Source organism: Cervus canadensis, chromosome 33, assembly GCF_019320065.1.
Source record: "Cervus canadensis isolate Bull #8, Minnesota chromosome 33, ASM1932006v1, whole genome shotgun sequence".
Lineage (NCBI taxonomy): Eukaryota > Metazoa > Chordata > Mammalia > Artiodactyla > Cervidae > Cervus > Cervus canadensis.
The window spans coordinates 9,901,265-9,918,543 of record NC_057418.1 but is presented as its reverse complement, the minus strand read 5'-3'; the positions used below and the strand labels follow the sequence as shown (position 1 = coordinate 9,918,543).

General features: G+C 34.9%; 1 protein-coding gene across 9 annotated transcripts in view; it reads left to right on the top strand.

The window, feature by feature from the left end:
* The window catches only part of BCLAF1 (BCL2 associated transcription factor 1), a 31,707-nt gene extending 18,522 nt beyond the window's left edge, over positions 1-13,185 (top strand). For 4 of the 9 annotated variants that reach the window (XM_043456865.1, XM_043456860.1, XM_043456864.1 and 1 more), the window contains exons 9-13: positions 1,294-1,469; positions 2,601-2,781; positions 3,850-3,996; positions 10,177-10,389; positions 10,548-13,185. In XM_043456865.1, the coding sequence (XP_043312800.1) occupies positions 1,294-1,469; positions 2,601-2,781; positions 3,850-3,996; positions 10,177-10,389; positions 10,548-10,553 (723 nt within the window). In that variant the 3' untranslated portion in view covers positions 10,554-13,185. Of the gene's footprint in view, positions 1-1,293; positions 1,470-1,602; positions 1,675-2,600; positions 2,782-3,849; positions 3,997-10,176; positions 10,390-10,547 lie in introns of those variants that run through there. The other 5 variants (XM_043456867.1, XM_043456862.1, XM_043456866.1 and 2 more) reach the window with 2 other exon arrangements.
* Positions 13,186-17,279: the final 4,094 nt, after the last annotated feature.

The following is a 17,279-nucleotide window of genomic DNA, read 5'->3' as shown; positions in this document are numbered from 1 at the left end:
AATTTTGTTTTGCCCACAATTTAGTCTATTCTTACACTCTGACAGAGTGAGTGTCTTTCTTCTCTCTTCATTATTCAGACCAGATTTTGACCTAGAGGAGGGAAAATAGTGATAACTAATGGAAGGATAAGAGGAAAAGACATTGCTTTTTATCCTTTATCTTCCTATCTGAATGAACAATTAACATACATGTAATAGTGTGTAGTTTACATATATAGTTTGGTGTTTACAAAGTACTTCCACCTACACTGTTACCCATGGGCTTGGCAATAGCATATTACTAGGTGACTAGGAAGGTTTTTGCTCTTGATTAGATTTTTCTCATAACTGTGGGAGCAAATAGGTGAGTAGTTGGTACCATTTGGACATATACTTCCAGTTTTAGGAATGTTTATGAACATTGTAGCTAGACTTCCCAGAGTAAGTACTTCTTATTGTTGAATACTAGCAAGGATGTCCACATTGCTTAGCATCTTACTGATGTATAATTTTTCTTCATTCCTAGATGCCTCTTTCCATCTTCCTAAATTATATAGTATTTGAAAAAGCAATGGAACAAGAAGGAGGTGAATTGTGACCCAGTTAAACTAATGTCCGTTGCAATACCTGAATTGAGAAAGGGCAGTATATGGCCCAGATACTGAGTACAGGATTGGGAATGAATCTTTCTGGCTTTGTTTCTACCCTTGTTCAACCTCAGTTGGTTTCATTAATCATATTATGTTTGCATGTTATGGAAAATACAGAATATTTAACTTTTAAAGTGATTTTTATTGGGTTGGTCAACTAATTTGGGAAGAACTTGGTGATAATGAGGCTTAAATAATGAGAACCATTTACTTTAGGATCCCTTAATTTTACTGTCAGATGGCTATACCCACAACTGAGTATAATCTCTATCATTGTTAAAGTATATAAAAAGCTGTTTCAAAAGATGAGAGCTAATTAACGAGGATGTACCGAGTGGAAAAATAATATCATTTTACTTTATGAAAGTTTATTATGGATTGCTTTGAACAGAAACCTATGACGTTTTGAAGACAATTAGCTTTTAATTCCTTTTCCAGTCCCGTTGTACTTGTGTTCACAAGTGTTTAGTGAAAACAGCAAGTACGTTTTTAAACAAAAACTTAAGTATGGAAGTAGTATGTTATATTCATTCTTTTCTGCTACTAAAATGCCAGCTTAGAAACTGGCAAAAAAAAAAAGTTGGTATTTTATATATATATATATATTTCTTTTTTCTCCCCTATAGTTTCCCTGAAATCTGTATTTTATATCTGTCTTTTATAGGGAGATAAAAAATTAAGATGTGATTCTGCTGATCTTCGGCATGACATAGATCGTCGGAGAAAAGAAAGAAGTAAAGAACGGGGGGATTCCAAGGGCTCCAGGGAATCCAGTGGATCAAGAAAGCAGGAAAAAACTCCAAAAGATTACAAGGAATACAAATCTTACAAAGATGACAGGTAATTGTTAAAACTGTCGGAGTTAGGTTTTAGCTTCTAATTAGCCTTTAATAATTGTCAGCTTAATTGCTTTCAATTTTGACTGTGTAATCGAATGTTTAAATTTAAACAATTAAAATTATTTGTTTTACAGCAAAAATGTATTTGTCTTTTACACGGCTTATGGTGGATGAGGACAAAAACTTTGGAATAGCAAGCTAACACTGAAAAAAAAATGACAAATTAATGTGTCCTATTATCCAGGCTACATCAGGAGGTTGGACTTCAATGCAGTGCATTTCTAGAAACAGTTTGTGTAAGAACTTTGGTTCGTTATGCTTGATTCCGCACTTTTTCAACTCATAACACCCAGAGTACAAGAATTTTAAACTGATGTCTAGTGGTTTAACATGGGAGAGATGGGGGGGAGGAAGGACTAGTTTTTTTGAAATAGCAATGTGTATTAGGCTTTCAAAGTAATGTTTCCATGGATACTGTTAGAAGTGGTAAGAGTTATCGCAGGTATGACCTTTGTGGGTATTGCAGTAGAATCATGTATTGATCATGATAGAGTCAAGTAAATAATAGGAATACTAAGTATCATAGATAATCGTTTTTCTTGCTGTTCATTAGGTGAATGGTGGTAATTTTACTCGTGTTTTCTTAATTTATGATTAATTTTAATTTACTGGTATTTATAATGTCATATGCTTTTTATTTCAATAACGGAGTTATGGCCCAAACCTATCAACTGTTTTTACCCAGGGTTGTACAAACTGCAGTCATTTTGAAACATGGCCTTAAGGACATTCGTACTTTCTCCTACTCTTCCCTTCCTTTCCTTTAAAAAAAAAAAAAAAAAAGTTAAAAATGTTGAAGAACTGAACTTTATATTCTTGAAGTTTCCAGACTGCTAGTTTCTAACTGGCAGGTCATAGCATGTTTTCCAGTAGTGATATAAAACAAATATTGGAGGAGAATGGAAACAGACTATGGCAAAGTTGAACACCCAATCATTTTAGTTTCATGATAATTTTAATAGGGGATAGTTTCTTTGACTTGAAAAATATCCCTCTTATTGTAAGATACATCAGGGTCTTTCTTAATCTTTTTTAAAAATAGCACATTTTTCTTGTTTCTTTTATTTTTCAGTAAACATAAAAGTAGAGAGCAAGATCATTCTCGATCTTCATCCTCTTCAGCATCACCTTCTTCTCCTAGTTCTCGAGAAGAAAAGGAGAGTAAGAAGGAAAGAGAAGAAGAATTTAAAACTCACCATGAGCTGAAAGAATACTCAGGCTTTGCAGGAGTTAGCCGACCACGAGGAACCTTTGTAAGTAATAAAATTATTTTCTGTCTTTGACAGAACTTTACTTTAGAGCACTGTACATAAGGAAAGTAAAATATATGATGATTTAGTCATTGTTGTGTGAGTCATTACTCCTATAGTCTTTAAAATGGTATTTGATATATCTTCATTAAGAAATGCCATTTGGGAGAGTGAGGAGGAGCTGGAGCTGGGATGATAACCTCCTTTGTATAGAAAGTAAAAAATCCATGTTTTTGCCCGATTTTGAAAGTATGCCATTTTGAGATTTAGAAACATCTCTATAACTTAACTTTGGAATCAATAACTCTGCATAGTGCTTAGAGACCCAAGAGTCAAAGGAAGTTAATGATTTAGATCCATTTCTTTAATCACTTTTTTATTAATAAGAACATGTCTTGAAACAAAAAAAATCCGTTTGTATTAACAACTATTTTCATTTTTGCCTGTTCAAGTTCTTTTTTATATGTGTGTCAGTCATAGAAATTACATGACTTTTTATCCTTCCTAGTATATATATTATTATTCCCATGTTTCCATAAATTCTTACAATTGTAATTTTAATGACTTTATAGTAGTGCATCTTCTTGACTAATTTCTAGGTTCAGATTTCTGACTTGAGCTAGTATCCAGTTAGTTGTTAGTAGGGTTTATTAATTAGATCATTTGGGAAAGAGAAGAGCTTTGCCCATATGGTGATAGATGTGGTTAACACTTAGGACTCCTGTGTAATTCAAAGAAATTAGACACTCTTTTGGCTAGTAAAAGGGAAAAAAACCAACTTTTTCAAGTTTAAACTGTTTAAAAATTTTAGTTCAGGCCGTGAAGAAAGTGCAGTGTTCTGACAACTTAGGAGGTTGACTGTGCATTTCTTCTTAACCTATTTAGCTTTCAATAGGCAGAATTTTTTCCCTCCTCACTAGTATAAAATGACCACCCTTCCCATCCTCAGTGGCTGTGAAGTTGAGATTTAGGGAAGAAATTAGGGAATGTTTTTTGTTACTGCAGTAAAATTAGAGTTTGCATGTAACTTAATACCTTTTGATTTCATTACTAAACAACTTTGTTAATCAGTTTCGAATTAGAGGCAGAGGAAGAGCCAGAGGAGTTTTTGCTGGGACAAATACTGGTCCAAACAACTCAAATACTACTTTTCAAAAGAGACCGAAGGAAGAGGAATGGGATCCAGAATATACCCCAAAGAGCAAGAAGTACTTCTTGGTGGGTGTTAGAAATCTCTGTTTATTTGGTTTGCAATAATTTTCAAAGCATACTGGGTGAATACATTTGAGTACAGGCATCCACTACTATGAGAATATTTACTGTAATATAGGAAACTTTTAAAATAAATCATTACCCAGATGATTTGAAGTTTTGAACATGTGGGTCCCTTTAGTCCTGTTTATACCTTATTGATATTACCTATGGACTGGTCAGGGTAAAGTAAAAATATACCTGATTTGATAGTCACATTCAGAGAAAAACATTAAATTGTTTCATATCTGTCTATAAGACGGTAAAGTTGAGAAGGTAAATCATTAAGATTTCCCTTTCATCACTGCAGCTGTTTGTTTAATTGAAAGACAAGGAGAATTTTCCACAGTGCATGTAATTAAGGTTTTCAGGAGGCTGTTAACTTTTATTGGAGTAAAAGGAAGATTGAAAAATTACATTATGGGAAAATTGCTAGATATACATTAATTTGATGCTTCCTTGTGATGCTCTTCTTTCTGAAGTAGTTTGTAAGGGATGAAGCTAGAGGAGGTGGGTCCTGAAAGATTCTCTAAGTAATGATGGAAACTTTTTGCGCTTTGGCACGCAAGAAGAAGGGTTTATCTTCCATTATAGAAACTTAAGGAAATACCAAAACTATTAACAGAATATTCATTTTTGTCATAGCTTTTCAGGGAAGTCATGTTTTAGAGATTATTTCTGAAGACTAGTTGTTTTGTTGAAGCAAGGAGGAAAATAGTGCTGAGTTTTTAGAAATGTGTCTTTCGTTTGACTTTTTACGAGTATATTTGAATAAAGCTGAATGTCCCAGCCATCTGCCAAGGTAGACTACTATATAGTTGTATTCTGAACTAGATCTATATTTTGGTTGAAGAATGGGCATTGTAGTCGTTTCAAAAATTAATTTCCATTTGCCTCTTTTTTGGAGTACTTTAATGACTTAAGAGTCTGGAAAAGTTAAATTTTTATAGAGTGCATTATGCATAATGTTTCCACAATTTATGCTCCTTTGAGGAGAAATTTATGCTTGACTTGACAATCTCTGGAAAGTGGAAGGTGTTTTATTCAGTTACAGAAAGTTTAAAAGATATTTCATTTTTAATATAGGAATTTATGAATTAATACACTGCTGTTTATGCTATGGATGGAAAGATACATAGGATTTCAATTCTTGGTGTAAGAGACTGATAATAGAGAACATTCTAAATACATATGGTAGATGTCCTCCCAAGGAAGGGTGGATTATTGCAAAGGAGATACTGATTAAGAGAGACTTTGTAGGAGTTTGGATTGAATCATAAGCTTAAAAGATGAGCAGGTGTGCTGTAAAAAAGCAGGAGTGAAACATCCTAATATAGAGAACTCCAGTACTCACATGGCTAAATGATTGTTATAAGTTTGGGAAAATTAAGAAGCAGGAGCCAAATTGTGGAAGACAATAATACTTGAGTAAATTTGGATGTTAAGCAGAGTTTGGAAAAACATGGCTGTGACAAACAGATGTGAGAAATAATTGAGTGTCTGAGCGACTAGTTTTGAAAAATGTTAAAGCCACATTTATGAAGGCTTATTCAGGGACCCTCTAGTTTGGTGTTGGTAGTGAGAAGAAAGGATATTGCAAGCACAGGGAATACAGAGGAAAGCAGCTCATTTGAGGTGAAGGTTAAGTTCTGTTACAGAAGCGCCCAAGACACAATAAGTGGAAATGTGCAGTGTAGGTAGTTGGTAATGCAGATCTAGAGAGAGAAAAATCTAGATGCCATCATAAAGTCACAAAACCACAGTAATATCACCCAGTCAGAAGAGAAGAGATTAAAAGGCCAACTTTTCAAAGGTGTGGGTGAGGAGCAAGTCTATAAAACTGCCAGACAGTAAAACAAGTGTAAAAGCACAGAAAGTTAAGGAAATGAGAGGTGAACAAGTTAAATAATTGTTTAACACTTAAAACATTTTACAAATATTTAATTTGGTGGCTCAGAGGGTAAAAGAAGCTGCCTGCAGTGCATGAGACCCAGGTTTGATCCCTGGGTTGGGAAGATTCCCTGGAGAAGGGAATGGCTACCCACTCAGTGTTCTTGACTGAAGAGTCCCATGGATGAAGGAGCCTGGTGGGCTACAGTCCATGGGGTTGTAAAGACACAACCGAGTGACCAACACTTTCACTTTGACTTTTCTATGACATTCTTTCTAGTATCATAGTTTTTGTCTTAAATTGGGACATAATTATTTTTGATTAGCGTGTAATTAGGCTTTAGTTACACTAATCAAGATGAGTGTTAACATTTTACATGTTGCTATTCTGTACTATATTTTAAAATCTTCATTTCTGTATAAGACATACATGTGCATTTGTCACAGGCTAATGCTCACTAGAAGTAAAATTAATGTCACATTTCTTATATATATAAATCAGTTCCCCAAATTAATTATTTTGGTTCTTAATTAATGAGCCATTGGAATGACAGCTTTGGTTTCTACATGTGTATTTAAATTTATGGATAGTCTGCAAAGGTATTTTTCAGTGATGAGAATAGAAATACAAAAATTTTTTTAAATTCAGAATGAAGTTGAAAGCTATAGATTCCTCTAGATTTTTTTTTTTTCAGAATAATTAATAAGCATGGACATTCTGTCCATAGTAATGAAACATTTAATACTTAGTAATAATAATGGATAACATTTACTGAGCATTTTGCTTGGCACCATTCTAAGTGTTTTGAACTGAAAGTGAAAGTCGCTTATTTTCATGCTTGTAAAGTCATTTTGAGGTAGGACCGTTATTCAGTTTGTACAGATGAAAAACACAGGGGTAAAGAGATTGAGCAGCTTGACCAAAGGTGCGCAGCCAGAAGGAGTGGGGTTAGGATTTGAACCCATGCCTTGGGGTCCAAAGATTCTTAACGGCATGTATCATTTTTCCTCTAGTACTTGGTAACAGTTACTGCATTCTTATCTGAAATTTCCCTTCTCTAAACTTTGAGTTATGCAAAGATAAGATAATGTTTTCAATAATAAATATTTCAGGAAAGATAGTAGTCTTTAGAACCTGAGATTCTGTAGAGGGATTTGAGAGTATTTGTAGAGTTGGAGCAAATGGGAAAGTACTGAAATGGGTTAAGTTCCCCGTGTTAATGTCATCTGAGGAAGAGAAAATTCCTTGTGGGGACAGAGATTTGCATTGGAACTTTAGTAAATTAACTCTTTTGAAACTTGATCATTCTGTAGAGAAGAGAAGACGATTCAGAAGGTTTTGATTCTAATATGGCCTCCTTTGTTAACATTTTTTTTTTTGAACTGGAATTTTCCTTTAATAATTTTACTTATTTTTGACTATGCTGTGTTTTTGCTGCTGCTCATGCTTTTTCTCTAGTTGTGATGTTCAGACTTTCATTGCAGTGGCTTCTCTTGTTGCAGATCACGGGTTCTAGGGCCTGTGAGCTCAGATGTGGTTTCTGGGCTCTCGTGCACAGGCTTACTAGTTGTGACGCAGAGGCTTAGTTGGCCATGGCACTTGGGATCATCCTGGATCAGGGATTGAACCTGTGTCTCCTGCATTGGCAGGTGTATTCTTTGAGCCACCAGGGAAGGCCTCAGTTAACATGTTTTTGATTATATATTGTAAATATTTCATGTCCCCTTTATCTTCTGTAAAGTAGTTAATTTTAATTAGTCTACAGTAAGACTGAAATCTTGGATGTAAGAATTTGAGGATTAAGACTCAGTGTGCTTTAGGGACTTCCCTGGTGGTCCAATTGTTAAAAAGACTCCATGCCTCCACTGTAGAGGGCATGGGTTCCATCCCTGGTCGGGAATCAATATTCTGCATGCCACTTGTCCAAAAAAGAAAAAGAAAACTAGTATGCTTAGCATCAAAGTGTCACTTCGGTATCTGCTGGGATATCCTTTGAAAAACACAGTGTGATGATGTAGCTGTTGTTTAGTTTCAGATTATTGTGTAAGATGATTGTATATTTAAAAGTAATTGCTAGCCTAACTCTAGTGTCCAGCTTTGTTACTGCTTTTCCTGTTTTAGCTCTTGGCTACCTCATTTAGTAATCATTTACTGTTACCATGATTCCTGGGAAGCTTACTGTCAGGATGATGGGCATAAAGGGCATTGGAAAAGATTGGCCCTGTGGCTTTGGGCAAGTTACTCAGTTTCTCTGTGCCTCGATTTCTTTATTCCTAAAATGGAGTTAGTAACAGTATTTTACAGTTGTTGTGAGGATTAGGTGAGTGAGTGAGTATATAGAAAATGCTGAGGCCAATGCCTCATCCTTAGAAATAAGCACCATGTAAGCATTATCATCACCACCTTTGATTGAGTGCTTGCTTTTCAGACACTGGGCTGGGCACTTTTTACAAATCATTAGTGTTCCTTTAAGACTATCTTTGTTTTTTTAAAATGAGGAAGTAAAATTACCTCAGTTTCTGTTAAGATTTAAATCCATATCTCTGGCTTCAAAATCCATTTGCTTCTTCCTACAAATTCATGGAATACTGTGTAAACACCACAAACAAAAAGCATAAACTCTGTAGAGTTGTGCTGATAACAAAAAGGAGCCTGAAATTACGTCATTGTATGTACATATTATTTTGAGTGGCAGACTATTTTAAAATAGTCAATTTTGGGTTTACAGTTAAACCTTGACATACTGAAACAGTACATTTTTGATAGTTCCTAAGTTCATTTTTTGAAGTTTGCATACCTCTAGCTGGTCATCTTTCACTGTTTCGATAAAGCTAGATTTAATTAGAAAAGAAATTGGTGAGGGCTCTTTCACACTGTCTGTTAATTACATGTGTGAACTTTTTAAGTCATGTAGGAGGGTGAGCTGTATTATGTGAATATGCACAAAGGCACATCTTTGTTTTGAAAAGGTGCTTAGTTATGTATTATTTTTAAAAAGTTTAGTGAGTTTTAGACAGTTGGTCAGTATCAGAACTCTATAAGTTATGCAGCTATGTTTGTGTTATACCTGTTGTCTCATAAAGGGGCATCATTCCCATTTTTTGTAGGTTAGGTACAAACTTAAAAAGTTTGTTTGAGATGGGCAGCAGTTACATTACTAGGAGAACTTTTCATTCTTTGTTTTGTTCTTTGGGATGTAATGCTCATCTGCTGCTGCTGCTGCTGCTGCTAAGTCACGTCAGTTGTGTCCAACTCTGTGTGACCCCACAGACGGCAGCCCACCAGGCTCCCGTCCCTGGGATTCTCCAGGCAAGAACACTGGAGTGGGTTGCCATTTCCAAATTTAGTATATGTGCTGCCGAAGCGAGCACTGCCATTTCCTTCTCCAGTGCATAAAAGTGAAAGTGAAGTCGCTCAGTCATGTCCGAACCCATGGACTGTAGCCTACCAGGCTCCTCGGTCCATGGGATTTCCCAGGCAAGAGTACTGGAGTGGGGTGCCATTGCCTTCTCCTAATGCTCATCTGCTCATACACAAAGCCAAGTACTTTTCACTTTTTCAGATTGCTTTGGTTAATGGAATAATTTGTAATTCGGGAACAATCTATTTGGATGCAGTTAATGAAAAATTAAGGTTGGGATGTAATAGCTGCAGAATTTTAGGTTAGTGAACAAGAAATAACTTGAGGTATTACCCTAGGGATCATTCCATCTTGATTTGGCTTGTGCCCTTGCCAAGAAGATTAATAAGTAATAAACATTAATTTAGATGTATCTCAATAGGATTTTTTAAAGTCTGTAGCTATATGTAAGAGATCCTTCTTACCACCTATTTTATTTAGTAAATGTTATTGATAATGTTGTAATGACATTTTTATACTTTGTTATGTATTTGTGACTGAGGTAATTTTGGGGGAAAAATATTAGTTACATTATCTCACCTATGCATAGTAGATTGAAATAATGGAAAGCAGAGCAATAAAAATTTTGATAACTGGCAGTAATTTAGCAGTTGAGATTCTTCAGAAAACTGTCTGGGCAGCTCTCAAATGCTTGGGTTACTAAGCATGTAATTATTTACTTTCATGATGCAGCATGTTTTTGTTGAAAAGCTCAGTTTTATTGGTTTTGTGTGTTTTAGAACAGTACCCACCTCATATACCCAATTTTCAGAAGATTTATACAATAACACGATTGGGGATGTAATCATATTCCTTACAAGAAATACATTTCTTTCTTTGTTTAACCTTTCTGTAGCATGATGACAGAGATGATGGTGTGGATTATTGGGCCAAAAGAGGAAGAGGTCGTGGTACTTTTCAACGTGGCAGAGGGCGCTTTAACTTCAAAAAGTCAGGTAGCAGTCCAAAGTGGACTCATGACAAATACCAAGGGGACGGGATTGTTGAAGATGAAGAAGAGACCATGGAAAATAATGAAGAAAAGAAGGACAGACGCAAAGAAGAAAAGGTAGAAATTTTCAACTTGTTAGTGGTTCTGACATGTTCTTTTGTGTGAGTTTGTTGGGCCAGTTATTTGATTTTTAGATACCGTGATTATTTTGAATTATTTTCACTCTTCATATCTTTGCTAATCTTCATTTTCTTTCTCTTTTTTTTTTTTTTTAGGAATAGGGAATCTGAAGTAAGATTGCAACAGAGAACAGAACTTGCACCCACCATTTTTTTTTACATGATTTTTGTTTTCAAATAAGAATGTAAGCATTTTACTTAAATTTTACTGTTTGCAAGTAGTCTAGAGAAATTTTGTTTTGAATCTTCAAATATCTTGAAAAATAGTAGAATGTATGTTGAAAATTGTACTGAAATAAAGTAGAAAATTGTTACGTACCATATTTGTAACTATCAACTTTTAAAAAATATATACTTTTACTGTTTTTGTTACATGCATTGTAATTCTGCTTTGTCTATAAGATATGGTCAAGTACAGCTCTGTGAAAGTTCTGATTCTCTCCCCTCCCTGTTTGTGTTAATGTTTATTCTGAAGTAAACGTTAGCTCTACATACAAATCCCTGAAGAGGAATTGTCTATAGAGACCACACTAATTATTTTAACTGGTTGCATCTGTTTAACATTCTCCTTAACTCAAACACACTACATTGTAGGGTGACTAATTTTTGAAATGTACCATGGAAAAAGTTGTTATTTTGGTAAACTAAGCTAATTTAACATCTCATCAAATGTTTAAGATGGAAAAAGAAGCTTTGCCAATAGCTCAAAAGCACTAGCTGTTAAAAGTTAAATTGAAAGGTATGAAAAAAATTTTTTCTTAAACTGAAAGCAAGCAGTGGACTATAAAAAAACATTTTTAGGAGCCTTTACCATTTGCATTCAAAATTCAATGTTCTCTGTTTTTCTTTGAAAGTTTGAGTCATGGTCTTAGATATCAGTTCTTTGAGAGAGGAAACTGGTTTGTAATAGTATAAACAAAACCCCCATTCCTACTGAACGTCTTACTTAAAAAAGAAAAACAGAACAAAGCCTGTAATTCTGATATTGGTATGGAAGAGGATTATTCTGCAGAATAACTTGATAAGGTTAAAAAGATGTGTACCTGACGTCATATCTCACATACTTATTTGAGCTTTTAGACAGGTGAATCACTAGTTCATAGTCTAACCATAAGGAATAATAGGCAAACAGAATATACTGCTCATTAGTAGTATTTTAAGGAACTTGTTTTCCAAATGTCACTAATAAAGAGATTTGACAGGAAGTTTGTCATAGCATTGATCTACCTTGTTTTTCCCCACCCCACCCCACCCCCACTATTTCAGTTTCAGTTTGTAAAATGGGTTTTTCTTTTTCTTCCCAAGGGTTCTGTTCTTCAGGAAGATAATCTTTCAAATGTGAATTGCCTTTATGTTTATGATGATATCTCTTAGAAGGAATGAAAATCGGAAATAGTAAAATTTCAGTGCTAAGTCTGCTCTGTGAGCATAATATAAAAGTAGTCAAATTTCATTTTGTTAATTCAGCAACTGAATTAGTTGTATTTGTTTGCATTAAAAGATAATGATTATTGTGTTAGTGTAAACTTAAGCATTTTATGTGTATGGCTTGTTCATACTCACTGATGATTTGGGATGCTTCTGGCACCTTGATTGCAGTCAGAGGCGTTTACCTAACAGCTATATGAGGGAAAAATAGAAAAACAAAACTCAACAAATGTGATGTTCGTGGCCCTAAAATCCTTAAGCAATGCATGATTTCTCTTATTTTGTTTTTTCGAAATTGTTTGAGCAGAAAGGAAACACTGTAAAAACAAGTATATGTTGCATTGATCAGGACATAACTAATACTCTCCTAGTCAGCATAGCACGTAATTACATGCTGAAGCAACATGGATTTGATTTCCAACACAGGAAAATTTTCACGACCATTTTATTTTATTCAAATAAATTTAGCTTTTATTTTAACAGTTATTACTTGGTTCGATACTGAATCTCTGTGCATGACTATAAATGTGCAGTTTTGCTTTTCCACATAAGAGAAGTGGAAAGGGGAATTTACTCAGAAATTATTTAATAGGGAGTAGGAATAAAGCTACCTAAGTCCTATCAGCAGGTTACAAGTTCAAGTGCATTGCTTTAACCCACATGTACTCATATTTGGTTACTTGGATTAAATAAAATTGAGGGGAAGAGTATCCTGTTAGAATATCGTGGGAAGGGGGATTGTGAAAACACTTCAGTAGAATGCCATTGCGGCTGTTATCTTTGTTTTAGAGCCAAGCATACAAAGAAGCCTGTGTGATACCTTTAAACCACAATTCAACTCTACACTTAATGACATGTTCTAAAAGCTGAATGGTTGCTCTTGATAAGGATATTTGTTTACAAGTGCCAGAAAATAGTAGCTGTTTGATAACCTGCATTAATACATTTCCTTTTGCTTAAGAGAAGGAAAATAAAAATAACCAAAGGATATTTCTAGAAAGGATTAAGAAAGCTGTTTAAGAAGGCCATGACTCAGTCTTTAGCTGTGTACACTTTTCAACATCCTAGAAATTTTAATATAAAAAGCAAAATTTGTTTTTCCTACTGCAGCCTACTTTTGGGAATTACCATTTTTCCCTTTTGTCACAGTTAAAATCAAGTGTTGGGAATTCAATTACAATTTGAGTAAAAATATACCCAATAAGAATGAATGTAGATGGCTAAACGATTCTTACTCAGTGTGATGTATAATGCAACAGGGACCCTTGTAAATTGTCATATGCCAATAAAATGTCATAAGTGGTAATAGCTGTTGTTTGTTTACCTGATTTTGAGACTATGTCTGTGTTCTATACAGCTGATGTCAATGGCTCATGTCTAATTTTAGGATACCAGCTCATCTGTTAGTAAAGTTACTAGTATGATGGGGTTTTTGGGGAGATCAGTAAATACTCTATAAAACTGTTCAAATTCACATCTATTTTTTTCTTTTTTCCCTGGAAACATGGGAAGTGTTACAGTGGTGATTGTAAGCCATTGTTAATACAGGAATTCCAGATTCTAGTCTAGCCCTCCTGTTCATGTGTTTATACAGGAACTGTCAGCTATAAATTATGATGGAGACATCAGCATTACTTCTGTTTCTAAAAATGTAGTAATTAACTAAAAAATGGTCTTTTTTTTTTTTTTGGTATCTTAGTCTTTGTTCACTTTGAGTTAGAACTGGTGTAATTCTTAACTTCGCCTAACCCTTTTGTAAGTTACTTGAAATATAAAGTGACCATTCTGTAACTTGAAACAATTTTCACAGAAATTTGTGTGCTAAGTCAGGTAATATTTTGATTAATACAAATGTTAAGTTACTCCTTTCTCTGTATATTTAACTACACTGGATAATTTTAACATGTATCAGCTACCTACATAAAAGTATGCCATCTTATTTATTAAGGACTTATTTTCATAAGATAGTTGCTTTTTTTCTTTTTGGTTTTTTTTTTTTTTTTGTGACCACAGCATGAGGGAATCTTAGTTCCCTGACCAGGGATCAAACCTGTGCTCCCTGCAGTGGGAGAGAGGAGCCCTAACCACTGGACGACCAGGAAATTCCTCTTTGACTTTTCAGCTGGAATCTCTGGGATATGCTTTGTTCCATGTGGAATGATATTCCTTTCACATTCAGAAAGAGAAGTACAGAGACCTGTCTGAATTTGTAACTTGCTTAAATAGGAAAGGAACATGGAGAAATTAACTTCACCCTCAGATTGTATTTGATTGGTTTCAGTCTATATAAGCAGTAGATTGTGATAGATCCTTTGACAGAATTTCAGAATATCTGTTACATAACATCTTGGGTTCTCAAAATATAGTTGAAATCATTTATAAATGTGAGTGTCAAGGGTCTGATTGTTCAGTTTATTGAAGTGGATATTAAAAATTTGAAGTCTGTTAATTTAAAGTGAAAATTTTATTTTGGAATCCAGGAATATATAGAAATTACTGTATTCCATTGTTTGACTTGAGAGCTTTAGTAGAGATTGTGTAAATTTATGAACTGGACTCAAGTTTCAGAATCATTCAGTAATGATGAGTGTCTGTTATGCAAATGAATCCAAAGTTGTATGTTAAATGTGCTAGTTCTCTTTATTGTTGTGTTACCTCCTCACATGTTTTTTCAAAAATGGATCCCAGTGGTTAAAAAGAACAGGCATTAGGCTGGCACTTTCCTGCAACTACTCGGAGAAAAATTCCAAATAATGTGTCTTAATTATAATGATCTGTATGTAAGACATTTATCTCAAGGACGTGTTAGGTGTTTGATAACAGTGAGCTGATTTGCAGTGCTTTTAAAGTGCAGAAGATAATCTTGATTCTTGAAAGTAGAAAACAATAAGTGGTTTTAATACTGTTCTAAGAATTGGAATCAGATTTTTCTTAGTAATCTTAGAGTTGCCCAGCTTCTTGATTGAATAATAATGAGCCCCAAAAGTAGATGATATATGTTTAAAATACGTAACCAACAAAAACATATTGTATAGCATAGGGAGGAACTGTGCTTAATATTCTGTAATAGCTTAAATGGGAGAAGATTTGAAAAAGGTACATGTATAACTGAGCCACTTGGTTGTATACCTGAAACTAACACAACATTGTAAATAAACTATAGTCCCATATAAAATAAAAAGCCTTCCCACAAACGCCACCCCATAAAATAAATTGGGACAAGCAAAAAAATGATAGTAAGTAAACCATAAACTTAGGTGAAGAAAGGATGTACATTCACAGTATGAAGTCTGTATTTGACAATGATAACTTCTTGGTACTATCATAGTAATTGCAAATGTATGGCTTGTGAAAAGCCACAAAATTACCACTCTCACCCTCCAGAATGGTGGTTTATTTGTAATCTTCCCTAATCCTTGATTATGGGAGGTCATAATTTTTCTGGCTTATTTGTATTAGAAAAGGAAACTTTTTGAAGTTTGCACACAGCTTGCAGAGTCTTAGTTCCCTAAGCAGGGATTGAGCCTGGGCCCTGACAGTGAAAGCGTCAGATCCTAACCACTGGACACAGGAAATTCTCTAGAAACTTAATTTCCAGGGTACTTCTGTGGCTGCTAGGAGGGGAATGTTAAATGCACTTGGATTTTTTTTGAAAGCAGTTGAATATCATCACCAAATGGAGTCATAAAACAATACTTAAAATATGTAATTTAGAGACTTCCTTGGTGGTCCAGTGGTTAAGAATCTGCCTTGCAATGCAGGGACACAGATTTGATACCTAATTGGGGAACCAAGATCCCACATTGCCATAGAGCAACTGAGCCCATGTGCCTAAACTGCTGAATCCAAGCCCCACAACTAGAGAGTCCCCGTGCCACAATCAAAGGTCTTGTATGATGCAACTAATACCGGAGGCAGCCAAACAATATTTTAAAAACAAATTTCACTGGTTAATGTCAGTATACAGTGATTTTATGTTTACATTTGGTGATGATACTCAACTTTCAAAGTCAACATGTGGCTCTTTTCACCCCTGTGATAACTGGTAAAGATGCTCATCACATTTACCTCAGTTACTGCAGCAGTCTTCTAATTTGGAAATCTTGACCTTTAAATTTCTTTTTTTAATGGCCATCAGTGAAATGTTTTTCAATTGAAAAAAAGTTTTAAACTAAAATTGATTTCTTGTTGCCTAAATCTTAGGATGAACTACAGGAATTTTCTGTGAGTTTTTTTTTTTTTTTTTTAATCGTTTGCCTTATCCTACTCCTTGTTCATTTATCTGTCTTAAAATCTTATACCTTAGCGAAAAATCAGAAAATTCCTCTTGTCCTTACTCTTTCAGGCTGGCAACTCCTGCTTATGTGTCATTCTTTGCTAGAGTAAAATGTTTAATAATTAGCATTATATGTTGTGTAGGACATAACATACTATGGACAGGCTGTTACACACTTGGTAGAATGTTAACATTGTATCCTGCCACATTACTTAAGGTAATTACAATAATTGGAGTCCTCCTAATCACCTAAAATTGAGGTTTGTGTCAGAAGACTAATGGGGTTTGTAACTGGGCAGTTCACAAGATTAAGTACCTAACTTTCTAGCCTTTGTTCAAACTAGCCCTCAACCTCCATTTATTCACTGGGAAAGTATTCCTAGCATTGGGTTTAAAGTTGAATCAAAATTTCTTGCTCTTGAGAATACAGTACCTAGTGTGATGATTAACAGTAATGTATTATTAATGATTCTGGGAAAATATATATATAGAGATAATAAAACCAAAGGTGACAAGCTTTTCCTATTAACCTGCAAGTTGCGGGATGGGGACAGATCACCAACCTGCCTGGTACTGATTCCTGTGTGAGTAAAAGTAAGAGTTGGGTAGCATCTGACAGGCTGGAAAAGGAGGTTCTCAAATGAGCCTGCTAAAACAGGGGCTTTGTCCCCTCCAGGAGTGAGCACAAGGCACCCACAGTAAGGCCTGGAGAGACTGGAGCCCTTGACCTCAGAGAACTCTTAAAAGTAGACCTGTCAAGACAAGACTCCCTTTTAAGGACAGGACCCGACAGTGAGGAAAGGACTGAAAGGAATCTTAATGGGCAGAGTAGAGACAGGAGATGAAAAGGGCCTAGATTCAACTGGGAGAGGGGAACACAGCCAGGAAGATCTTGGAATGCATGCCACCATATTTTCAAACACCACTAAATGACAGAAAAGGTAGAAAAGACTTACTGAATCCTGCATCATTCTCAAAGTTCAGGACAGTAATTTCACTTAAAAGTCATAGAAAAATAATGTCATGTTGCATAAAAGATTAGCAAGGTGTGGTATGTATGACTGTTTTGGTACACATAAAATGGAGGAAGGATCTCTGAAGAGTTAGAGGAAAGTTGTCAGCAA